Source organism: Patagioenas fasciata, chromosome 1 (genome assembly GCF_037038585.1).
Source record: "Patagioenas fasciata isolate bPatFas1 chromosome 1, bPatFas1.hap1, whole genome shotgun sequence".
Lineage (NCBI taxonomy): Eukaryota > Metazoa > Chordata > Aves > Columbiformes > Columbidae > Patagioenas > Patagioenas fasciata.
This window is the reverse complement of record NC_092520.1, coordinates 205,137,719-205,164,659: the sequence shown is the minus strand read 5'-3', so window position 1 is coordinate 205,164,659 and position 26,941 is coordinate 205,137,719. Positions and strand designations below refer to the sequence as shown.

Below are 26,941 nucleotides of genomic sequence, written 5' to 3'. Positions count from 1 at the left end.
ACTGAGAAAAAACAAGTTGAAATGAATGTTTTATAGTTGATCCTGAGTGGGTCATACAGAAAGAATAAACTGAAGAACAACTTGAAGGTTTTCAGGTATTTGTTTTTTTCATGTGCAGTTCAACAACTGCAGTGTAGTTTTGTAAGGGTAGGATCTGCAACACAATTTCAGACCAAGGTCCATCTAATTCAACCTTTTCTCCATGACAGTGACCAATTCATATGTTTTCAGAAAAGAATGAGGTAGCTTCTGAAGGTAGCTGTCATCCTCTGTAATAGAACTTGGCTTACCCCTGGAAGACTAGCACAATATTTCTTTTATATATCAATTAATGCTAACTATTAAATGCAACACATTTTTTTTTATCCCTAAAAATGTTGTTCTTTTTTTTTTTTAATCTGAAGACAAGATGGAAAATATAAATCTTTATTGTATTTTAGAACATATTCAGTCCTTTAAGGAAAGTGTTGGGATAGAATACAGTTTTTTTTCTGAACCTGTTCTTTCACTTCATACAGGAAGTCTGCAGCAGACATTTTCTCATATTGAATGTTTCCAAAGTCTCAATCACAGCAGTTTCCAAATAACGAGATGTGTTCCAGATCTGTTGAATAGCTGGGTGCTTACATTTGCTGGGGTGAGCTAGAGAATGATCCACAAAAAAGCACATACTTTTTACATATAAATACATGACTTTACACAAGACAGCGTATTCCTCATGTATATGACCCATATATATAAAGTAGTGCAGTTCTTTTCCAGTGTCCTTTCAGAACTGCTGCAAAGGAAGACTGTGCTGTTGGGGCTTCATGACATGAGCATAGATGTTAAGAATTTTTTTCTTGAATGGAGCAGGCTGATCTTATGCTTTGACCCAGATCTATGAACATGTAAGAAAGTAATGTGATCACCTTTTCTGTTGTCTTTGGAGATTTCTTGTTAAGTCTTACAAAGACTTCAAGGTTTACTTTTTGGAGGAGACCCTTGTGCCAGTGGGTTTCTCCTGACTTGGTCCTGAGTTTTAATTGTTCTAAAATTAAAAAAACCCACATTGTTGTTCTTATGTTGCTTTGAGCTAAAATATTTTGGATATGTGTTCCATTTTCTAATTCTGAAATCTCTGGAATTATTATTATATTACAGCCTTCTAGTTATATTTGATGAATACATAGTTTGTGAAATGCTGTGAGAAGGAGTTGGTATTGTGGCAGCAAAGCAGTGTAGATTAAAAATGTTGGCTATAGTCAGATACAAAGTCATTTAGTGTTTTCCAGAAAGAGATCAGAGCAGATAAAGAAAAATGTACTTACTGTTTATGTGTAAACTGATGTTCAAACAACAAGATAAGGAATTGCACACTAATACACAGAGCTCATAGATAATGCATGCTGAGGTAAATGGCATCAATGATTCGTCAGGCAAGATAATCTTCATCACTGTTCAGCCAACCTGGCTCCTGTCTGCTGTATGTACTAGAGTGATTATAGTTTATTCGGATATCAGAAGAGATATCCGAGAATTAAAGGATTTCATGTTTCCTGCTGAAATACAAACAGCTGGTTCTGTAAGTATTACAAGTTCTGTAATATTTCTGGAGAGGTTCTTTACTATTGTTTATGGACTTACCAAAGATCAATGAACATAGATACTGTCTGTCTTCTGAAACTGAAGTAAAAGCCATTTAGGTTTCTGCCTCAACTAAAGTAAATGACAGTAATCTTCATCATGAAAGATGACTAGATGATCTGTGTTCTGGTCTTTCCAAGCTCTAATATCAGTTCATGATTCATGCTAAACAAAAACCTATTGTCAGTCTTAGTTCAGAGACAAATGAATTAATGGCTAATAAGCCTGAGACCCTTTAAGCGTTAACTTTGATGCAGAGTCAAAATATTTCAGCTAAGTGATTTTGCTTTGGTTACCTTACATAAATATCAAAAGTATTCATAAATTACAAAATACTAAATACAAATAATTTTATTAAGTTTTTCATTTGGATCTAAGTGCTCTTTAAAGATAATAATCTCAGGACTTGCACAAAACCAGATTTATCTTGAAATGAGAAAAACTGAAACAAAAACTTTGCCACCTATAGATTTTACATAGGTGACCAAAACTATTCTTCTACATCAGACACTGTCCAACATCCAGGTATTTAGTGTTTCAGGTAGGCATTCCTCACCTCTACAGTACTATTAAACATACCATTATGGCCTGTTACTGAAAGGTGACTTTCAGCTGTTTAAAATCTGTGCTTCTTGTCTTCCCATCCTTTGCCTTGCTGTTTTCAACAAGCCCAGGCCTCCATCCAGGGTGGTTCTTACCTTGGGGATACCAGAGTGTGTCCCTATCTGATTTTTTTTAATCCTAGCTAAAGTTCTTTCTTCATTGTGAATTGCAGTGGTAGCATTGTGCAATGAAGCTTTAGTAAAACCCTTTTCATGCTCAGCCATTTTTTCCTGTTTTCTAACGATTAACTAATAAGTGTTCTTGTCTTGTTTATCCTGTTACTGTAAAACCTTGACTTATTTTGTGCAGTATGGTTTTCTTAAACCTTTGTTGTGTTGGAGATTTGTACTACATTTTCTTCTGATGTCCTCACCAGCTAAAAACCATTAGTTGCCTCTGCCTTTTTCAATCTTCAGGGAGCACATCTTTGACAAATCACACTTGCACCCAACAGTTCCGCTTTCAATCCATAAATACTGGCATTTGTTGTATGTACGAAAGTGAATCCATACACTGTGCCTTAGACTGCTATAGACCATGGTAAACATCAGATCTTCTGAGACTTGTAGAGCGATCATTTGACTTTCCATCTGGACCCCAAAACACTGAATGACATGGTTGTGAAGCCTGATAATCTGTGAAATTAAAATGTCACTAGTATTTTCGGTATGTTTGGTTTGGATAGTCTGAACTAACTTTTTCAGCCCTTACCCTACCACGAGTCTAGAATGCAAACTTGAATGATTACATACACTTCAAGGTTTCATTCCTTTTCTTTTCTTTGTTAACTCTGGGTTTACTTTATAAGATCAACTTCAGGCTCATTAGTGTTGCTAGAAATTTTAAAACAGGCTCATTAGTGTTGCTAGAAATTTTAAAACAGTGAGAACACATAAAAACAACAGAGAAAAGAGAAAGAAGAGTTGAGGAGAAGAGAAGAGAAGAGAAGAGAAGAGAAGAGAAGAGAAGAGAAGAGAAGAGAAGAGAAGAGAAGAGAAGAGAAGAGAAGAGAAGAGAAGAGAAGAGAAGAGAAGAGAAGAGAAGAGAAGAGAAGCACCCCAAATATACATTAATCTTTTAAACATCTTTTACTGTTCATTTCCTGTCATTCTATAGTAAAACTCACTGTGCACTGCATATTTAGGGTGATTGGTATAGTCCATATGCATCTAATCAAGTAGAGCCACTTTTATATTTCTTTTGAGCTATGGCAGTAGTGAACAAAGAATGGTTTGAAACAAGAATAATAAGGGCTCTGAAAAGTATAAAAGTGAAAGTATATCCTAGATTCCAGGTTAACCATAAAAAATTTTATTTTTATGTGATGTCATGAAACATCACAGTTGGTTTAAATTCTGTTTCTTTTTCTCTTTTTTTTTTTTGATACGAGTGTAGGTTTAGAAACTGCAAATGGCACATCTTTTAACTTCTGTTTTTTTCTGCTGCCTTTTCTTTATTTTTATCTTCATTAATGTTTAAAAGTAAGCTTGCCAAATTTCTATCTTCCTGTCCTGCTTGTCACAGTAAGCAGAAATGGGAAAACAAAGGTCATGATTCTAAAAGAGTATAATTGCTGTTAAAATAGTACGAAGAAAATTCATTAAAGGTTACTGTTTTTTTCTTCCCCAACCCTGCACAGTTGGATTAAATATCACATTGCTTGCTAAGCTGTCATCTCATTGAATTTATCCAGGAGTGAAACACTTCCTCTTCTGAAATGAACCTAGATTTCAGTGTTAGTCATATAAACCAGATTTAATAATAGCTAACACAATCAGGAATAAAAGTTATTTCCACTTATACTTGAGAAATAAAAATGGAGGGTGTTCTAAAAGCCAGAACTTTCTCCCAGTTTTATTCGCAGTTGAGCTAATCAAGACTGAGTTGAGTGCCTTGACTGGATTTCTTTGCTGAAGAGCTGCATCTGATGTTCAGTGTGGTTTTAAACGCTCTCAAATGATGAGACATCTGCCACTTCTCTTTCCATGCTCTGTGGATTAAGTCTGGTGTAATATCAACACTATAGAATGCATATATAAGAAAAACAGGGAAAAAAAAAAAAAAAGGAAGGAAAAAGTAAACTTAACAAAAGAGGTTGACAATTTGGGGTGGGGTGGGAGGAGGGGTTAATATGATTTTGTTTAACTTGTGTCACTTGGTGGTGGGTTTATATGAAACATGAAATTCTATTCTTATATGAGAATAAGAGTAGTAATATGGCGGTTTGTGTGGTCTGGCTAGTACCCTTTTTTTGCTGTAGAAAACGTGTAATGGAAAATCTGGACATACTGTGAGTGGTTTTCACACTTCATAAGTTTAGCCATCTGTGGCAGATGATCTATTCTGTGTGTTTGTTGTCAGGTTCACTTACGTTCCTTTAAAAAGGGAGAGGACTGGGTTTGCTGGAAGAGAGAGAGCGAGAGAGAGATTGCTCCTGCCCTGGGAGCAAATGAGCATATTTTAAGGGGAGTTCTCATGCTTCAGAAAAAGAAGGGTGAAGGGAGAGGGGAAACAAAAAAGTTTCAGGCAGAAGGGAGTTCCAGGCAGACACTGAGAAGCTGCAGAGGAGAGGAATGGACTCACAACCTGACCTGATGGAGAGAGTAACTTCAGCTGAGGCAGAGGAGATTATGCAGAATTTGCTGCAGACCAGAAAGCTGGTGAGTTGTTGGAATGGAGTGAAGCCTGGAAGCTGGGTGTCAGTAACCAAGGAGAGTTTCACAAGCTTCTTTTCATTTCTATTCTGCCTTTTGTTTCTATACTATTTAAATAGTGTATAATATTGGGATTTTGACACCTGTGTTGCCACCATGAAGGTCTACTGGTCCTTACAGAACCTGAAAAGTCTTATAGAGCTATACATGGTACCAAAGCAGAGTAAGACATACATTTTTCTACAATAGAATACGTTGCGTTGGTAGATTTTAAGCCACTTTTGGAAAGAAGGGGAAGGAAATTTGATACAGGCTATTCTGCAGATGCACAGCAGTAAGGATGAAGTAGAAAAGACAAAGAGAAGGCTTAGCTGTGATGCTTATTGAAAGACTTGAATTAAGCAGTTAGGCACTTGGTGAGTTTCTCTAATCTGTGCCTTACAGCAGGAGTTATATGGCCACTGTTACTCAGCATGAACCACATTTTAGAGAAAGTGGTTAATCAGGGCCCTGCTCACTTTGACACCTTTAATCTTAGACTAGGAAGGCAAAGCATCATGGGTGCAAAATAAAATAAATACTGCCTGAACGATCTAACTGAAGCCAAGCCTCTGGTTGCTGAGGAGAGGTGTCATATTCTGAAAAAATGCAGAGGTGGTGAGATTCCTGCACAGAGAAAAGGATTAAAACTCTGCCGCAAAACAGATCCTGCATGAGAAGCCAAAAGAAGGAATTCAAATTGCTACAGTCTTGAGATATTTACAGGTGACATCTGTGTAACGTGCGTTTCTACAGTCAGTAAGAGAAACAGGTGTGATTATGGAGTGATCTCAAGAAAAATTGCACTTTCTTCCAGTTCAGTAGTCTGGAGGACTAGCTCAGATTAGCACTCTACATTATATCTGTGCTTGGGCAGATGAATCCACACTCTTGCGAATAAACAAGGGCTGTGGCGCAGCATGTGGAGTCCTGTCAGCTGCCATTCCTTGGAGGAAGTCAGTAATGAAAAAGAGGCAGAAAAAGCCAAGATTTTCTTACACCTTTTTTGTTTGTTTGTTTTTCCTGTGAAACGAGATTAATATTTCCTTTCTCTCTTTAGAGAGAAGGCTTTTTTGTTTTTTTGTTTTTTTTTTTTTTTAAATATAGCTGAAAGTTTGCAAAGTAGTCTGATATCAGTTGAAAACAGATGGTGTTAATTCAGCATATGCATATCCTACTGATAAGTATAAACTGTTCTGAATTTTTCTCACCAGTATTTTCTGGCCAGAATTCTCAGATTGCAAAGGAAGAGAATTTAAAGTATGTTCTCATTGACTGGGAAAAGACTCTTTATAATCCAGTAAAAACTTCTACAGATGAGATCCAAGTTTCAAATAAAATTTATTAGTCTGACTGAGGGGAATGACATATAATGATTTATATGTTACATGATAAGAAACAGTGTATTATTAATTATAATGAATGAATGAGCCCATGCTGAGGATATTGCATTATGTGCAAAAAGATTTATTCCAAGGACTTTGTCATTCCAAGATCAAGGTGATTGATGTCTTTCTGTGCTGTCACAAATAGCTTCATGATCAGCTAATCCTGAAGCTATTAATTGATACTTTGGTACAATATCCTTTAATGTACCTGATTTGAATTACTAATGGCAGATCACGTCGCCTCTGTATGGGAACATATTACTGAGGTACAGTTCTGTGTCATTAGTTAAGTTAAATCCAAAACCAGACTGTGCTGGATACAGGACGCATCATGTGCAAGCAATATGTTTATCTCCACCTGGCACAGGCATCAAATGGTCCATCAGCTTCATAGAACTTTTAATAACTTTCCACAGGTTAGGCTGAGAAGTTCTCAGTACCTACAGTTCTGTATTTAGGTAAAACACCTCTTAGACTGTTAGTGAAACAATAGGGGGGCAGGGGGGAAAGAAGTGAAGATTAATTAAGAAACATTAATTATGTTATAGTGTAGTATACTATTTTATAGTGTAGCATATAGTCACCACAAATCTACAGACTTCATCTTAATCTTGTTAAGCAGCTACCTCATAGCAATTCTAGCTTTGCCATTAGTGTTTATCCAGATAGTGAATCTTTCTCCTGTCCAGGTTATTGTTGTGGAGTACATAACGTTCTGAATACTTTACCCTCTGATTTTTCGTTTATTTCTTAATATTTTTGGTTGTCAAAGCAGAATATGGCTCAGAAGCCTCGTTTTCAGAAACTTTAATGAGTCATGAGGAAGACAGCATCCAAATATATCAATTCATTTGGATCCTTTTTTCTTTTAAACAAAAATTGGACTATCTTCTTAAAAATAGCTAGTAATTTACAAAGGAAGATTTTAATTCACAAACAAATGTATTTATTCTGAATTCTTTACTAGGTTCGAGCTTCAGTCCTGGACTAGGGCTATAGTAGAATAGCACTCAGAGTACAAACTGGAGTTGGTACTAAAAGCACAGTATTGCAGCAGTGGGAGAATATTATTTTCTTTCTGTGAAGTCCCTTTAGAGTTTTTAATATACTGATATATAAATAAAATACTTAAGAATATTTAACATATTTTACTACAAAGCATACAAAGACAAGCACTTGTAAACATCAGTACATAATGCCTACATAACAGCTATGTATTTTCTTCAATGTTTTCTAGCCATTTATAGTAAAATATGAAATCTATATTTGTCATTCAGAGAAGAAATTCTGACCATGCTATTCTGTTTTTTTCTGTTTTGAGAACATTTGAGAATCATTTCCCCCTTCCCTTTTCTTTTTCCCTATTTTTCCCTTTTTTTTTTTTTTTTTTTTTTTTTTCCTCCAGAGATTGAATAGTGGGAAAATATGTTAAGCCCGTTTGGTACAGAGATTTCAGTGCTGATGCAGTGTTCAATTGACTATCCCCATTAGCTTGACAGATGCCCATTGTCTGAATCAGTCTACAAGACATTTTTGCCCCATTGTAAAGTAACTAAGATGATACATGTAATTCTATACACATTTCAAATAATTAGACAGCAAATCTCATGTAAAAGCTTGTATACCAGAACACGTTGCAAAGATAAGTCGTATGATTAGAAAGACAAGTAGCAAAGAATAACAGAGGCAAAAATAAATGAAGATAAAAAAGAACAGTTGTTTTCAGGTGAGTTTTGAAGATACTGTTACTGTATGAGGTAACCAGAAATGTTTCCCTTTTGTACCAGGCTTACGCTGTGGAGGAAAAATAGTTACGAACACTATTGAATCATACTAAAGAGAATGGGTAAAGAGACTACTGTGTCTTCAGTGAGCCAAAAAAACCAATATAGATATTCTTTGTAGATACAAGCTGAGGAAATGAAAACACAAGCTTGTGAATAATATGTATGTTTTCTAAAATCAGTTAAATGTACACATATGGAGTATTGTTCCAGTTAAAATATTTAAAGTCAAAGTTTTAAAACATTGGATTTCATTCTTCTCACAAACTGCTTTTCCACTGATGAATTTCTGCTGTTTTAAACTGCTATTTCTAATTTTCAGCAGTATAATTGAGGAGGGAATTGCCCCATTGACCTTATAGGCAAAAGTTGTCAGTCCTGTTCCAAGTGAATCACAAATCAGTCTGTGTAAAACTACCTCTTCTGTGCAAATGTCTGAGAACAACTATTATGCCTACTCACATAAAGCAGATGAAATGTAAGTTTAGATGCCTTTGAAAATCACTATGTAAGGGCCACATCTGTAGTTTGCATATCAGATTTCCATTGAATTTCTCCTTTCTCCCCCAAGATCAAAAGAAGCATATGGCCTTTTATGTGTTTAACTGAGGAAAGAACTTGATACCTCATGTCACATCAGCTGTTAGGAAGTGCACTGTGCTGTTCCCCTTGCATTTGAAGTGAAAATGGCAATTTCAAACAATTTCACAGAAAAAATGAAAGGAGAAAGAGGATGGAAAGTACAGAAGTGCTTATCTGAGGAATGAGTGACTCTAACACAAATGAAAGCAAAAACGTCTGAAAAATGCTTATTGTTTTGGAATAGAGTAAAAATTTTGTAATGGTTTTAGCAGAAGAGAAATTTAGCTTCACAGAATCTCTGAAGGAGTGGAAAGGAAAAAAAAAAAAAAATCAAAACAATAATATCAGACTGACTGGCATCTCAGTCCCCAGAGCAAAATACTTGCAGGAAAACAAAAAAACCCACAACGTTAAAGGAAAGCTCTAGTATATTACTTATGACGCAGGGTACTTCCCTGCCGTACACAAGGCCAAATTCAGCTCATTAAATTTATCTTCCTCTCCCATTACCACCAATGTCACACAATACAAGGCAGCACAGGTTGGCCGGAAGGGTTTTACTGATGGTTACAATTTGTTCAGAGCATGTATTACTGAATACTCAGCACTGCTGCCAAGACTAGCTTTTAAAAATACATGTTTTGATGTCTTTTCCTTACCATGCACAAATCTTCTGCTTCACTCTACCTGCTGGCTTCAGAGGTGGGATTCTACGCTCTCTGGCTCTTCTTGCCATAAATGTGAGCTCATGCCAGTCTCAGTCAGCAGAGAGATGTTCCTCAATATTATTTCTCTAATGTTTGTTACCAAGGTGTAGTGAAGCTGGTCCTCTCTAGTCAGTGGTTACCACGTAACAGATATTGAGTACAGAATAGTCGACAAAAACTTACATGAGGAACTACGTCTTTGCACAGGACAAGCTACAAAATATTGTCCAATATCTCTGTATGCATCCTACAAGAAGATGCAGTTAAATATTCCATACTTACGATGAAGTAATCTAGTACTCGTGTATTATGATAGCATGTTTTGGAATTAGGTTTCATTTACAAGCAATCTGAAAAATACTGTTAAATTACTAAAAATTCCATAATGAATTGTAACTGATTTTCATAGAATCTTTTAAGTAAAATGAATGTTTAAAATAATCAATTTCCAAAATTTCTAACTGTTCTTACTGATACATTTCTAACAATGAAGAGTACATACCATAATCCTGAGTAACGCATACCAACCCTTTATAAGTTGAACAGCTTCATTACAATTGCCATTTTTACTGTGAGTTTTGGAAGGGTTGCATTTGGGGAGTTTTTTGATACAATAAAAATCCCAGTTGTGAGAGCTGGAATACACAGAGCTACAGCACAGGCTTCACCTTCCACCCCATCACTGCATTGATCCCCACCTAAGGTGACCTTTTTTCAGATTGAGAGAGTAATTTCTGTCCCTACACTAATTGACATCTTTTCTACATGCAAATGATTTATTACCAGTAATCTCATTTAACACATCAGCATGCGTCTCGAACTGATAGTAGTGATGAGTTTGCTGAGAAAGCTTTATTGATTTCATAGGCCTTGTTTGAAGACAAAAAAAAAAATCAGTTGCATTGTTTTTCTGATAATCAGGGTATAGCCAACTTTTTGCTGACATTTCAAGTCTATTGCAAGTCAATATTAGATGCTTCAAGACACCCTGCAGAGGGTAAGGTTTTGTTCCTCTAGAGCAGGGGCATCAAACTCATTTTCACCGAAGGCCACGTCAGCCTCACAGTTGCCTTCAAAGGGCCAAATGTCCTAAAATTACATTCAGCCCTTTGGAGGCAACTGTGAGGGTGATGCAGCCCCCAGTGAAAATGAGTTTGATGTCCCTGCTCTAGAGCGAAGAGCAGGCTTTCCACCATGCAGAGCTTCAATCTTTTTCATAGCATCAGCCTGTCAGCAGTCTAATATTCCTGTGTCTATTACATAGAAAATGTAGTAGTGGCAGACTCTAATAAGGATGCTGTCATTACAATAGTATTTTCTTTTGCATATGCAGATAAGTACACTTATTTTATACATTATTTCCAAGATTTGTAAAAATCTTATACCAAAAATACACATAAATATGTGTCTATTTTTTCAGCTCTAAAGAGGACAGACGAAGTTAAGTTTTTTTGCATCGTGATCAGAGAAAATGTTAAAAGATCAATGAATAATGAGGGTTACATATTTGCCACTAAAATCCAAAATATACAAGAAGTTTATAAGAGTTGTCTGCTCAAGAGTGATAGCTCAGTTCTTTGAGCAAATGGAGCTAATATCCAGCTAATATTCAGTCAGAGAGTTTGCTAAGGTCACCTGTCTGGCATCTAACCTATCCTTTAACCAGTAATTGTAAGGCCTAAGAATGCCTGACAGTTTTGTTTTGTGAGGATTTTTTGTTGTTGTTTGTTTGTTTGTTTGTTTATTTTTGGTGGTTGGTTGGTTGGTTCGTTGATGTGGCTCCAGAGTAGACTAATGAAGGTTTCTGCACGATCTTTCATTTGGATACTTTAAACCTAAAATGGGCACAACATTATTAATGTTTTACAGAGACCAAAAATACAGGGATAGGGCTGGATGGCACAATTACTCCTTTCCACTCCCAGTTCTTTGTGGTGAAGAGATTAGAATTTTGTGAAGATCAGTCCTGGATTATATTTTTTGCTTGCTGGTTAACAAATTCAAAGGAAATGCAAAAACTAAATTTAACAACTACTCTAAAGTTATCTGCCAAAAATGCTGCAGTTGAACTTCACTTAAATCTATTAATGAACTTCCCAGGTAGCATGCTAACATAACCAATAATAAGAACATGTAGAAAGAAAACTAAAACCACCACATTTTATCACTTGTGCTACAATATCATATTTGTTTTTTCTTATACCAATGTAAATATCAAGTAAAAATGATTAAGACTTGCCTTTTGATGGAAGAGCAGCTCAGAGCTACAAGGTATCAATACTTTGCCAAAAGCAAGTGGTACGTCTTCCTGTAGTGTCTGTTAGTCTGAGCTTCTTTATATATAGACAAAGATATAAAAAAAAAAATATGTTTTTTTTCAAGAAAATGCTTTATAAGATGACATTGGGATTTCTTTATGAGCAACTTAACTGTCATCTGAAATTAATAGTTCTATAAAGTATTATAGACCTTTTAATGAATGTGTTATTAATAGCTCTTCCCCAATACCAGTGACCATCTGTGACTGCTTCACCATCTGTGATTGCTATTTCAGTTTGGGAGGGGAAAGTAACAGTGGTATTGGACTGAATTTATAATATAAAATTTATAGCCAACTAGACCTACTGTAGATGATTAATTTGTCTTTGATTGTAAGTACACACTGAGCAAGAGAAAATTAGTTTCTTTGATTTGTTGGCACAACATGGGTTTGGGAAATTGCCATGGGAAGCTGAAAACAAAATTAAATTGCATTTATTGAAATCTGAAACATGCAAAAGTTGATGGAATTTAGATGAAGAGGATGAAAAGAGCTCAAATGGCACTTGAAAAGGTGCCATTTCTTTAACGATCCGTGAGAAATGATGTGTTGATTGTTGTGATTTGCTAAGGTCAGGTAGCAGAGGAACAGCAAAGGAGGTTTGTCAACACTTTAAAAGTTTTACAATTTGTTAATGACATAAAATAAACAGAGAAAACAGTAATTTTAAAACTCCTAATTAAAATTAATCTTGTTGACTTCTTATCTGAGTGAAGTAGTATTTAATTCAGAAGAAATTCCATTTTTAATTAATAACAGTTAATGCTTGCTAAAGTCTTTGCTTGCGGCAGAGACAGAAGAGTCAAGTTGGTTACAATTCTTGTTACTTCCCTTATTAAATGGTGCTAAGGTGTTTCCATATTTTGCTATTGACATGGATGTATTCTGTTATGGCTGAGGTGATTATTTTTAGTATGTGTGTATAGGCCAATCTCTTTTCTTTTACTAAGACAAAATTTGTAAGAAGCTATTGGGTAGATTGGATACAATTTCAAATCATTCAAGTCCCACCTCTTATTGTATCTGCACTTTGAGGGACCCTAAATTTACTCCAAAACTAATAAGAACCTTCAAAAACCCTGGTAATTTAGGGTGCAATTTAGATTGCATCTACCCAGTTGCATTGCCTACTTTCGGAGTTGATGAAGAGAGATAGGCACCTCCAAAAAGTGACTCATCAACCTGAGGCAGATAGTTCTCCTGCATCAGGATGAGTCACCCTTCTACCATTAACTATGGGGAAGTCTGGAATCTAGACTGAACAGATTCCTATAATTTTATGCTGCTTAGCTTTTTTAAGTTTTAAAGTTTGGAACTGGAACAAATTTCATTTAAGAAGTTAACTGAAGAGAGCACACACCAATTTTGTCAGGCACAAAAATCTTCCATGATAATATATACATAGCAACAGAAGTGAGGCAAAATTACAAGATCAGCTGAGAAGTACCTGTTGTACCAAATGTGTTGGCACCAGGAAATCCTGCTTTGGTGTCTGGATTTCAGTACAATTTATAGTTGCTTAGTATCTACTCAGTGTCCATCTCAGGGACTTCTGTTTGATTGTACAGATTATACACATATCTATATATAAATATGTATATATTTGCATTTGTAATGATACATATATTTTTTCTGTTAAGTGTTATATAAAAGGGAGATGTGTAGGTATATATATATTCCCCTCACACACACACATGCACTGTATATGTTTATGTATAAGCATTCAGAAATTAAAGAAAACTTTTAAATTACAGTCAATTCAATTTCAGTTACATCAAGTAGATTTTTCAGTTTTAGGCTAGACAGAGTCCTAGTGAGTATCACCCTTATTTTGCATTAGATTGCTTATCTTCCTGACATTTAGCAGACTGATGGTATATTTTCACGCCATTTTCTGCTGCTTATTCACAGATACCACAAGCTTTCATCTCCATTAGAGAAAGTGTGTGGCTACGATATAAAGGCATACCATGAAAAAAATTTAAACAACTTGTGATTACTTTGTGATCAAGCCCCCAGAATAGTGATTCAGTCTTGTTTCTTCTGTTGCAGACAAAAGGTTCTTCAAGCATAACTCCATCAGGCACTCAAAAGAAGGTGAAGAGGACTCTACCCAACCCACCTCCAGAGGAAGCAACAGCAGGAACTCAGTTGCCATATACCTCTGTGGGATCAGTTTCACGCAGAAGGATTTGTAGGACCACCACTATGGCCAGAGCCAAAATCCTTCAGGATATAGACAGGGAATTGGATCTGGTTGAACGTGAATCAGCCAAGCTTAGGAAGAAGCAAGCAGAGCTAGATGAGGAGGAAAAAGAAATAGATGCCAAGCTGAGATACTTGGAAATGGGTATTAATAGGAGGAAAGAAGCCCTACTAAAGGAAAGAGAAAAGAGAGAGCGTGCCTATCTCCAAGGAGTAGCAGAAGAACGCGATTATATGTCAGACAGTGAAGTTAACAATACCAGGTCAACCAGAATAGAAACTCAGCACGGCTTGGAAAGACCACGTACTGCACCCCAGACAGAATTTAACCAGTTTATGCCACCACAAACCCAGCCAGAAACACAATTTGCCCCTGCTACAAGCCCATATGCTCAGTATCAGTATTCATCTCCTGCCCTGCCAACTCAAGCACCAACTCAGTTCACACAACAATCACATTACCAACAACAGCAGCCTTTGTATCACCAGCAGGTTTCACCCTATCAGACCCAGACAGCTTTCCAAACAGGAGCTACTATGTCCTTTACTCCACAGGCTCAACCTCCACCATCTCAACAGCCATCATATCAACTCCCATCACAGATGATGGTGATTCAGCCAAAACCAAGACAAACCACATTATATTTGGAGCCTAAGATAACAACAAACTATGATGTAATTCGCAATCAGCCTCTCATGATAGCACCAGTTTCAACCGACAATAATTATGCAGTTTCCCAACTGGGCAGTAAATACTCTACCTTGGACTTAAGAATAGGACTAGATGAGAGAAACAGCATAGCAAGCAGCCCTATATCAAGCATATCTACAGATTCATTCTATGCAGATATAGACCACCACCATACACCCCGAAATTATGTGCTAATTGATGATATAGGAGAACTCACTAAAGGAACAGGAGCACTTGGTTCCAGTTTTAGCCTCCATGAGAAAGATCTGACCAAAACAGATCGACTGCTTCGCACAACTGAGGCCAGGAGAGCACAAGAAGTGTCAGACTTCCTAGCACCACTGCAGACTTCTTCTAGGTTACATTCCTATGTTAAAGCTGATGAAGACCCAATGGAGGACCCTTATGAGCTCAAACTTCTGAAACACCAGATAAAACAAGAGTTCCGTAGAGGTGCAGAAAGTCTTGATCATCTGGCTGGCCTGTCGCAGTATTACCACGCAGAGGGCAGCTACAGGCATTTTCCAAAATCTGAGAAATATAGCATAGGTAGGCTTACTCTTGAGAAACAGGCTGCTAAGCAGCTCCCAGCAGCCCTCCTTTATCAAAAGCAGTCAAAACACAAGAAAGCTTTGATAGACCCCAAACTAACAAAGTTTTCACCTATCCAAGAAAGCAGAGACCTTGAGCCTGACTATTCAAGCTATATGACTTCTAGCACTTCAACACTTGGGGGAATTACTACTAGGGCAAGGCTTCTTCAGGATGATATCACTTTTGGCCTTAGAAAAAACATCACAGACCAACAGAAATACATGGGGCCACAACTGACTTCATCCATTGGAGCAGGCCTTGGGACTGCACTAGGTCCAACAATGAGATCCACATTACAAGATGAAGCAGACAAGTCATATAGCAGTGGTAGTAGATCTAGGCCCTCATCTAGACCCTCCTCAGTTTATGGGCTTGATTTATCATTGAAAAGGGATTCCTCCAGTTCTTCTTTAAGACTGAAAGCCCAAGAAGCTGAACCCTTAGATGTTTCCTTTAGCCATGCAGCACCTTCTGGAAGAACTAAACCCACCAGTCTACCTATTAGCCAAAGCAGGGGAAGGATCCCGATAGTAGCTCAGAACTCAGAGGAGGAGAGCCCACTAAGTCCCGTTGGCCAGCCAATGGGAATGGCAAGAGCAGCAGCTGGACCCTTGCCACCAATATCTGCAGATACCAGGGACCAGTTTGGATCGAGCCATTCATTACCTGAGGTCCAGCAACATATGAGGGAGGAGTCACGGACTCGAGGCTATGATCGAGATATAGCCTTCATCATGGATGACTTCCAGCATGCCATGTCAGACAGTGAAGGTAAATTAGGCCTCAGACTGGTATCTTACTATCACAACGCAAATCCTCATTTCTATGCATGTGTCTAATTTTTGTTATGCTTCAAAGACTTGTTCTTTTTTCTGTTCCTTGGTGCATCTTCTGTGTATCTACATTTTTGGGGTTTTGTTTTGGTTTATTTGATTTTGTTTGTCTATTTCTTTTACCCTAACAGCAGTTTCTGGATGGTGTTAAGCTACTCTAGCATGCTCACTATATTGTCAATTTGCCTTCCTTTTGGTTTGCTTGTGCATTTTCCTTTTCACTTGTTGATGTCTAATGATACTGTGTAGAATATTCCATATACAGTACAGACTCTACCATCAGTCTTTATGTGGAGCCTTCTCCAGTGACTGTGAATCATTGAACTTATTTGCAATAGTTTTTGTTGAGATTTGGAAATAACCTCCCAAATCTCTAAAAAACTCTGGTAATTTTATTTGCATGAAATTTCACAATAGAATTCAAGAACTGATAATTCCATCTCCCGATGCACCACTTTAGATCTGCATTTTTATAGCAATAGTATGTCCATTAAGTACATATTGTATGTTAGAACCATATAGACGTGATTGCAAAATGACGTTCTACATATGATTTGTTGAAAGCATCCTGTCATGTGGACTTCTGTGCATTCTGAATTGTGATGATGTAAGATAATTTGTCATTTGGATGGTGCAAGACAATCTCATCCTTCAATAAACTTGCATAAAGTATTTTACTTCTATTGATGGATAAAGCAGCGTAGCTGGTTTTATATGCACCCCATACAATATGTCTGCCAAATAAGCACAAAAGGTTTATCCCGCTTAGGTTCATGAAAGGAACCTTTCTGATGTATTATACATGGTGCAATTAAAAATGTTTCTTCTGAATAAGTACAACAGAATGTTGAAGCTGATGTTGAGTACTAAATAATTGCAAATCATGTATTAGTTTTGTTGGAGTCAGTTCAGACTTAATATATTCTAAATTGTTTAAAAATCATGAAGACAGTTTGAAACAAAATGAAACTAATATGTTCAAAACTGTATGCGCTCCCTTAACTTTTTCTTATGTGTATTTACTGCACAATAAAAGAGACTTTGCATGCGCTATATTGTCTGTAAATGGCAATGATTGTCTCAAAAGACACATTTGCATTATTATGAAGTAGTATGGTTTATTTTTCAGGTTTATATTAACCGCATTGTTCATTATTGCGTTATTGCTTTTTTATATATGCTGAATCTTTCATGCCTTCTTGATACTACAATATGTTAAAGGGTTTTGTTCTGTACGTTTCTCTTCATATTTCTTAGATATTTACAACCTCCTCATGAAGTCTGTGTTTCAGGAGAGGTTCGAGATTATCAGCATTTTTTATTTTTATCAGAAGTTTTAGTGTTTTCACTGTTCTTAAATTATTAGCACACAGAGCCATATAATTAGTTCTGAAGACACTTAAGAGAAACTCCCCAAGTTGCAACTCATATAATTCTTCTTAAATAAGTAGATGTTCTCTTGTCTCAATTCAACTTGTGACTTTTAAGAGTCGTTCTATGTTCACTTTGTGAAAGTCACAGGATTTTTGCTCCTGAAAACTGATGAGAACCAACCTGGACCAAAAAAATCCTATTTGGTTCAATTCAACTTCATGTAAATAGGTCATAGAGAATTAGATTTCTGCACTACAGTGCATTATGCTTTTGTTATATATTTGTAGAAGTCATACATGTTACATTTTAGGTTGAACATATTTTGGTTTTAAATTAGTCTCTTGAATAGTTACGCTCTTTCAGAAGTATTATAACTCTATTCACATGTTCCTTATTGGATTGTTATGTCCCTGAATACCACGGCTTTCCCTTTCAGCAATATTTTTGTGATTTCTATCAACCTTTTGTTTGTTCACAAATAGCTTATTTTTGCACCATTTTATGTAAAGTCTTGAGAAATCAAAACACTTTATGATATTATTTTCAAATATACTATCTAATAGCAAGTAACTTGAATAGCAAGTAAACTTCATATAGTTTGGATGTAAGATAAAAAAATGTTCCCAAGAAGCAATTACAGTTCTTCAGAAAATTACGGCCTTCTTTTCTCTGGACTGTACTTTTTTCTGTAGTGCCCTGAAACTGGATAGCTATTTTGGCATGTTGCATCCAGCCGTTGTTAATTCTGCCATAGAGTTTAGAAGTTTAAAATTGAGATATCAAGACATCAACACAGTTGACCCGTTGTAATTTTTAATCTATAGGATTTCTAGTGATCACTACTTGTTTTCTGATCAAGTTTTTTGGACTTCACAGCCTGATGTTCAATCTCATCTTGTTAAACTGTGTGCTATTAACAGCATGGGACCTTATTGACTCCAGCAGTTTTTTACAGGTGGAACCATCTGGCTGCATACTGTTAGTCTTAGAAACAAAGATGTGTCCTCTGAGACTGTCAGTGATTCATCTTGGCTGTTCTCAGGTTTCCAGCTGAAACAAATCCCGACTAATCACACAAAAACCAGTTGTGTGTGTATGTACATGTGAGTGTGGTGTCTGTGTGCCTATATACACATACATACATAACTTTTTAAGTTTCATATAAAATACACACACTCATCACAGTTTGATAAAAAAGTAGACTGGTCTGAACTGCAGTGTGGGATTCTACATATGTGCTCACTTTTCAAAAGAAGAAATCCAGCAAAAGTTATTTCAACTGAAACGGAAAAAAAAACCATCATTCTTTCTTCTGCTTAGCTAATGACACAGATTGTGACAGTCAGTGTTAGTACCTGGGATCAGAAAAATGCATTAGGTGCCTCATGTAAGCTTCCATAAAAAAAGTCTGTCAGGATGATTTATGAACCACCCTGCTACGTGCAGGCATTAGTCAATTGGCAAGAATGTGTAATGCATAAATAATTTGCATATTAGATCAGAATGGTTTATTGAGAGCAATTAATCAATAACTAATCACTAACCAGGCAATCATCAACCTTTAATAATGTTTTCATTTAATTCATATATAAATAATATTTTCAAACCTTTTAATATTAAATTTGTGCACAGTTAGGAAGGGACTGCATAATATCTGAACTACGATGAAGAAGTATTCAAAGGCCTATTACAATACAGGATGTTATTTTGACAACATATAAAATATTGTTTTTCAAAAACATTGCATATATATATATGAAACCTCTTTTTGGAGAAATTTAATAACATATTGATTACAAAATACAACTTCTTTTTTTTCCCTCCCATTAAACTTTTTTCCAATTATTTGTGAAATGAACTAGGCTACGTTTAACAATTTAACAACTAAATAGAGAAGATTATGCACACTACCACTTTTCATTTTAAATTCTTTTCTGCATCATGGAACAATTGCGTTCACTGTTGTTACTATAGCAACAACTGACCTTATTTAAGGTTTGCAATTTCTGGTGGTTTTGCTGAAGCAAATATTGTCTTTCTTTGAATTCCAAATATAAATTGCTTATTAAATCATAGCAATCAAACTTGCATTACATTCTAATTAGCTACATGTTGCTTTGGTCTACAGTGATAGGCAACATAGATGAAAATCTCTGTTTTATATAGTGGAAATATAAAATACATGGCAGCTGATTCTGATCCCAATGGAGTGAGACTTATGTCAGTTGACCCAATAGTGAATAGGCATAAATACATGTAATTTCAAAACTCATTTAAATGCAGCAGTGTTATTTGATCCCAAAAGAGTGCCTAATACAATAGATTTTATGCAAGTTAAAATTGTTCAAAATATAAGAACATTAGTCTTACAGAACTGTTGCAGAAAGAACATTCTGGCTAACTTTCCCAGCACAAAGTTTCGTGCTGCAAATTCGGGGGATGGAATTCAAAATAAGAACACTTGAATTATTTCTGTTTAGAATCACAAAGAGCACAGGTTGCTTCATATCTTCTTTAATCTGAAATTATACTGATTCCATAAAGGAGTCTCAGTTTTCATATAAGTAGTTCTAGATTATTTCCAAAATACTTTATAAAATATTCAGTTCAGAAGTTTGGTAATTAATGGAGACTGGTTTTTTTTAGGTTTTGCTTTTGGTTTCTTTTGTTTTTATTTAACCCACTGCAAAGTAACTAATTTGACTATTTTTTTTTTCATCAGACATTTTAGAAATGTATGAAATCTGTAGTGTTTTTTCTGAGCTGGCAGAAGGAAGGAAATGGCTAGAGCACTCAACAGTGGGTTCCCTCTGGTATTTAATATCCATAGTTTTGACATTAAAAGAATCTTCCCATTTTTCTTTATCACTTATGGCTAAATTATGCTTGAGTTCAATGCCTCAAGTCTCACCTGTAACTCTGCTTTAGCTGCATGGCCAATTAGTAAGCACTATGCATGTTTGCTATCCACAATGCACATTATTGCCCTTTGCCCAGCACTGGATCAGAACATTTGACCTGTCCTTGGTTTTCAAAGCCTATCATCTCCGTCGTGAAGAAACAGATTGGTTTGACAAGCCCAGGGATTCTCGTTTGGAGAATGGACATGGCCTCGACAGAAGGCTGCCAGAGAAGTTGTCCCACTCTCGACCACCAAGTCAACACCAAGATCAAGTAAGCTGTCAAGTAAGCTCTGTCTCCAGTTTTATAAATGTTTGACGTTTTAATCACACTGTCCGGTAGCACAGGGACTATAGGATTAATCAAATTCCACCTACATTCAGCTGAAGTGCTGTTGAACCTGGATTTGTCATCGGTACTTGATTATGAAATTAGAGTAACATTCGTCTGCAATTCAGTACTAATTTTGCAGGTTATCTTTTGAATTTTGAAACATACCTGAAAGGAGTTGGTCTGCTAATCAAAACTATCTATAGATTAGGTATTCCTATTATAAATGAAAATTACAAAAAATAAATCAGTCCCATTTTACCTGATCAGCTTTATGCCATCCAAAGTCAAGCCCCTTCTTTTAGTAGTTTAAGGAAAAGAATTGCTTTAACCTGTTGACAGTTGTTTCTACTTTTAGTTGGTCAGTATAAATCCAACAACATGTGATCAATTACTGAATAAATCAGCAAGACTTTATCAATATAATATTTAGAATATTTCATTCATTATAGCAAGAACAACATATATCATATTCTACTTTTCAAGCTTGCCAACTTTGAAATCTAGTTCACCTTAGTATGCCATCCCATATCCTGTTTGTATTAAATAAGTTTATATATTTCAAACCTTTAAGGTCTTCACTTGATTGTTTTAGTTATCATTTTTACTGATTGATTGAGATTGTACTCTGTTTTCCATGAGATGCAATGGATGCAAGAGAAGGTATTATGTGGCCCCATTGTGGTACTTAAAAGCTTATATTGTTCATGTTAAGTCCTCAGATAATATACAAACAGGAATATCCTGCTATCATACAGCCTTCAAAACATTTTTGCTGGTGAGCATTTTCACTGACATTTGGCGATAGAATGTAGGTTTTATGAAGTAAGGATGTAGATTTTATGAAGTGAGCATTCAAATATCTTACAAGATCTCATTTATTTTTATTTTTACCTCTCTTCCTCTCTCTAGTTTAGCATATATTGAAATTTACAAAACCTATGTTGTACTGAGCCTACCCATTTCTTTTTAAGAAAGGGGGTTATACAAGATACACGTCTTACAGGAATCTATTTAAAGAACTCTACATGAACCAATCTTACTGCAGGATAAAGGATCTTTTAGTCTTCACAACTCTTAGTTTCACTGGTAACAGATAAAAATCTGTCTATCTGAGCACTTTAATCCTCATGTGAAACATTCATTTTCCTATGCATACATGATTATAATTTGCCACTACAGCCTCGTGATATAAAATAAAAAATTTGCTTTGAAAATTAGGTTTTTCCAAAAAGAGGATTACTGTTAACGTGAGCTCTGTGACATGGACATAGTTAGTAAGAAGTATTTTACTTTTATCACTCTAGACCTTTTACCCTGAGAAACAGTTGCAGGGCAAGTTACTAGTGACGAAGCTCCAATTTTTGTTTTGATTTTTTTCTCTCATATAAATAGCACTACGCTAGGATCAGTTGAAAGACTTTGATCAGACTTTTTAGGAGGAAAATTTAGGGGAATGAGAGTTCTTCTTTTCTTGCTTTATTTTCAGAAGGAAAATATATTTTTGTTTTTCTCCCTGAAGTTGTAGTGATGTCCCCAAGTTTATATGGAAATTGAGGTACTACTTTTAAAATATTCTCAAAGGCATCTTTTAAGGTTTTATAAAGTCTGGGATGGAAACTGGAGAGTGAACATGTTCTGAGTAATTCTGTGTGGTGCTGTGTAAAGCCTCTGCAAAAGAAAAGTGGTGTAGAAGGAGAAGCTTTTCATCTGTTTCCATCCAGGTTAACTACTGTCATTCACCCCTTGGTGTAAAACAGTGTCAGTGTGTCTGCAGAAGGGAGAAATGTCCGTTCTCACCAATTCTTCATCATCTACCTCGTCTAAATGTTGTTCAAACATTGTGTATTTTAATTTTTTTCGGTGAACATTTGTTTGTGATAACTTAAAAAAAATATATATTTTAAGACACATACAGAAATTAAGTTACCTTAACATAAGATAAAAAGGGTCAGAGCCATTTTTAAAAGTTTCATTAGCTCCACATTGAACTCTGAAAGTATAACACTTAGCAGTAGAAGCAAGTAAATCAATATCAACATCTCAATTGTTAGCATTCATTTTATATTTTAAAGCTATTAAGAAAAATAAACAATTTTCAGGTCAAAGAGTGTGCTGAGGCAAAGTACACTCTCCCAAAAGTTTTTTTCAGTCGTGTGTTTTCTGTAACAAAAAAGTTCCTGAATTCATTGTCCCATGGTCTGTGTCTCCTATATCCACAACTCAGTTCTGCACAGAGAGCTGTAGTGTCCAAGCATAATGTACTCCGGAGACAAAAATGGCAAATTGTTCTTCATCCTGACCATTCAAATAGGTCCATCTTCACCCAGAGCTTCCTTTACTGCTGAGAATTTCCTGAAATCGTTTAAGATGGCAGTTTGCTAGTTAACAAAGTAATTCAGCCAATGCAACTCCTGTAATACCCAGTACTGAGTGCAACCCAGCCACAAAAGGAAATATTTGCATCAGTAGCACTAATCTGCTTGTGATGGATCAGCCAAAGTTTCCACATACACTTAGCCACTGTAAATTTTCCATTTGTATTTACTTCTTTGTAAAAAGATGTGAATAGTTTACTGACCACCAAAACTTTTTTTTCCAGAAGATTTTCATTTCACATGCCTGAAACGTCAATTTCCTTACTAGTAGAAATCAGAACTGCGCATGTTCCACAGAGCTTATACAATTACATGCAATAAATAAACCAAAACTGGGCTTTTGAAGCAAGAATGAAGTAGAATGGCAACCCTGAATTTCCACGTTTCCATGGATTTCTTATAACCCAGCAGATTAAAATCACATACTGTATTATTAATATTAAAATGTATGTGTTTCTATAGCAACTTCTGCAGGGCTACATAGTATTCCTAATTCACATTAAATTACAGTGCAGTTTAATATCTTAAAAGAGCTTTCCAAATATAGTGATTCTGAAATGCTTACCAGAGGAGGGCAAACATGGTCTAAACCCCACCAACACATAATCTATTGCAGATTCTCCCTGATCCCTGGATCCCTGTTGACCTCAACAGTTTGCTTAGTCACTATCAGTTGACCTGCAGCTTCTTTAAATCTCCAGACATCAAGGCTCTTTTCACTATTATTTTATTTGAAAAATAATTGTATATCCTGAACTAAACTGACTATTTCAAACAGTTTGGGAAGGAACAGTAGGAGGAGGTGCCAGGGGAGTAAGAGACCATGACAAGGAGGTGGACAGAGAGAGTATATTAACAGGAGATAAGTAGCTTCTCAGTAAAGGGTTTTAAATACAGAAATTCCAGTGATCATAGATGAAGGAGTAACAAAATCTCAAACTCATCATAATACCAGTGCATCATCATCAATTTGCTTTGGTAACAGTTTTTTAAGCACAAAAAGGCTAGAGCTCTAGACCCTTTTCAGTATTAATCTGTTTCTAAAGGCCCTCAAAAAGTATATGCTTGTCTTGGTTCATGGGTCTGTATCCTTCCCTTAAAATAACATTTAAGTCATACCTTTTTAGGGGCACTTGTATATTTAAAAATGAAGAAAAAATGGACCATAAGGTGAGCAATGAGGTTAAAATAGGAAAGTGACAGAGATCCAGAAGACTACCTGCAAACTTTTATTCCATGTTTTGTAAGTCCACACTGCTTAGTTTTTATTGTTTTCCAACTCTCAAGGAGATTTCATTAAATTTATAGTGAAGTGCTTTCTCTTGTAGGGGAAGTCATTTTGTTTTTTTCTGATTCTCTGAAAATATTATGAGAAATAAGACATTTCCAAATTTAGTGTAGCTGTTAAACTATCTAATCTAATGAGTGAATTGTTAGCCACCCCCTCACTGTAATTCAAGATGGAATTTTGCAGGCAGTTGCTCATTTTTTAGTCACCCAGCAATGTTATTTTCACTGCACGACACAATGACTTTTTAATCAAAATTCAGAGTTCTGAACTGATCTAATTGCAGAAACAAAGGCTGCTCATTCTGCAATATATTAATGAACAGGAGCATAGTATTTGTTTACTTTGTCTTCAATACTTCTTTTGCAAAGTATCTCCATCATCAGGAATCTATCAGAACTTTCTACCTGTAGGATTTCTAGAGAACTTGATGTTTGTACTCTGCTCAGAGGAGATGTAGAGTTTCAAAGGGGCAGGATTACCTCAGCTGTGGAAATTCTTCATGCCAGCTTTCACAGGACTTGCGTACTCATGCAAGTACCTGTGGTATTCAGAAATTAGGACAGATATTATCTAACTCATCGCCTTGAGCATCCACCATCCGGTTCCTGGATACCTAACTCAGGTAGAATTTCCCTTTAAGACTGTGTTTCCTAAAGCTCTACACTCAGGCATGGCCACTGAGATTCACTTTATCAGGCAGCACCAATTAAAACTAGAACTTTTTAATAAGTTATAGCTGTTGCTATGGGCTTTGCCTGGAATACTAAAATACATGGAATACTTAAATACAGCACTAACGAAATTTATTCTTCTGAATTGTCTTATTTGCCTTCTAAAATTCCCTTACATAGGGTTTCTGTAGAGATTCTTTGTCAGACAAAATGCGTAACAACAACAAAAGAATAATAAAGTGGATATTTAAACGGATTTTTTGCAACAGTGTTGGAAAATCTCAGCACATTTATTTGCCATTCATTCTAATTTTGGGGGGGGTTTGAGCTGACTAATAACATGAAACACATGATGAGAACTTAAATCCCTGGAGGAAACGCTTTGCAGTCCAGTTTTCATTTAACTCACTGGGATGCAAACCCCAAGGGCCCACTGAGTAATGTACAGAAAAAATGTGACCTGAGCTCCCTGTCAGCTCAAATAGCACAACAGGAGGGAAGATCCACTGGAGAGTCAAAATGTGTCTGTGATCAGAAGAGGAGGACTTTGCCAGAGCTGAACTGCAAGAATTATTACTCGAGTGTACTGAATGCTCCCAGAAAGGTGAGGAAAGCATCTCGATGGCAAAGACAGATGACAGGAATCTGTGGGTTTTGTAGCAACTAAGTGGGATCAAGTCACTATTTGCCTTGTGACCTAAATCTGGGCTTGGGGACTTACACATCCTTCATTCCTGCAGCCTTGCAGCCAAGGGATGTCCTATCTGTGCCATAGCTCAGATTTACACTGCTGTGATTGTGCAACTTCGGTGGGTTCCCTCTGTCTTCACAAGGGTTAATGGGTGAACAGTCAGCTAGAAGGACCCGCTAGCATATATTCAGGTGAAGGGAAATCACCTTTAGCGAAAATTAGAAGATATGAACAATTGGAAACACAAAATAATTTCTGTTCTACAGGGTTTCAAATGCACTAATAGATTTCAGATAGATATAGGCATTACTGGTTAAAGTAAAATCATCAAAAACAATGTAACTGTTCATTCTATTATCTGTTTACAGCAAGCACTGTTTTTTCCTATTTATTCCGCCACTTTCAGACAAATACTGTTTTGAAGGTAAATGCCTAATGACATATTCAATTTAACTACTGATTCCTACCAACAGTAAAAAACAATATGCTCAAAAATTTTAATGATTTTATTTATGATTATATGAATCACCAAGATTTATACTTATCATAAAATTCTGTAAGTGAAAGTAACGAATAAGTAATAGACTAAAGTAGGACATGGTCTATATATCTATCACAAAATCATGTACAATATGACATTGAATATTCTTGGATTATTATTTATTAAAGAAAAAATTCAGTGTTGCTAAAGAAAGATAAGATAGAGCAATTTTTAAAAAAAGCGACTTTGAGTTTATAAGCTGCAGTCTTCCCCAGTCAAATTGAATTGCTCCCACCAAAACGGATCCTAGCTAAGGATTTGTTCAAATGTGTTAATACTGCTTCTCTTGAATTGCTTTATTTTGTATTCTTTTTTCACTTAACTAAAAATAAAACTAGACTTTTTTTTTTCTGATTTTTTACAATTTTATGTAAGTTACATGTGACAAATACATTATTTTTACTGTTTAATTACACTTGCTGAATGTCTGATAATATCATTAAAAACATAACAATGTCCCTATCTATTTATAATTATGGAAGTTTTGCAGAACTTCATATACTTCTCATAGTAGTAGACTACATACTGGCAAAATTCCATGTTAAGACCTAAAGTCTACCTGATCTCATGTTCTGATTTATTCTGGAGTCCTTGTCTGCTACCAAATCCATCTTTATGTCTGAAGTTAATTTCAATCAATACTACTCTCAGTATGTAGCATGAAGATTTCAGCCTTCTAGATGCAGTGTCATCTATTGGCTAAGAAACTGAATTATGACAAAAGATGTATAGATTCTT

General features: G+C 35.9%; 1 protein-coding gene across 15 annotated transcripts in view; it reads left to right on the top strand.

Annotated features, from left to right (window-relative positions):
• Positions 1-26,941, top strand: part of PCLO (piccolo presynaptic cytomatrix protein) — a 351,923-nt gene that overhangs the window by 185,576 nt on the left and 139,406 nt on the right. For 12 of the 15 annotated variants that reach the window (XM_071803496.1, XM_065843540.2, XM_065843599.2 and 9 more), the window contains exons 7-8: positions 13,756-15,964; positions 20,438-20,586. In XM_071803496.1, coding sequence (XP_071659597.1) covers positions 13,756-15,964; positions 20,438-20,586 — 2,358 coding nt within the window. The remainder of the gene's footprint in view (positions 1-13,755; positions 15,965-20,437; positions 20,587-26,941) is intronic. The other 3 variants (XM_065843589.2, XM_065843572.2, XM_065843550.2) reach the window with 1 other exon arrangement.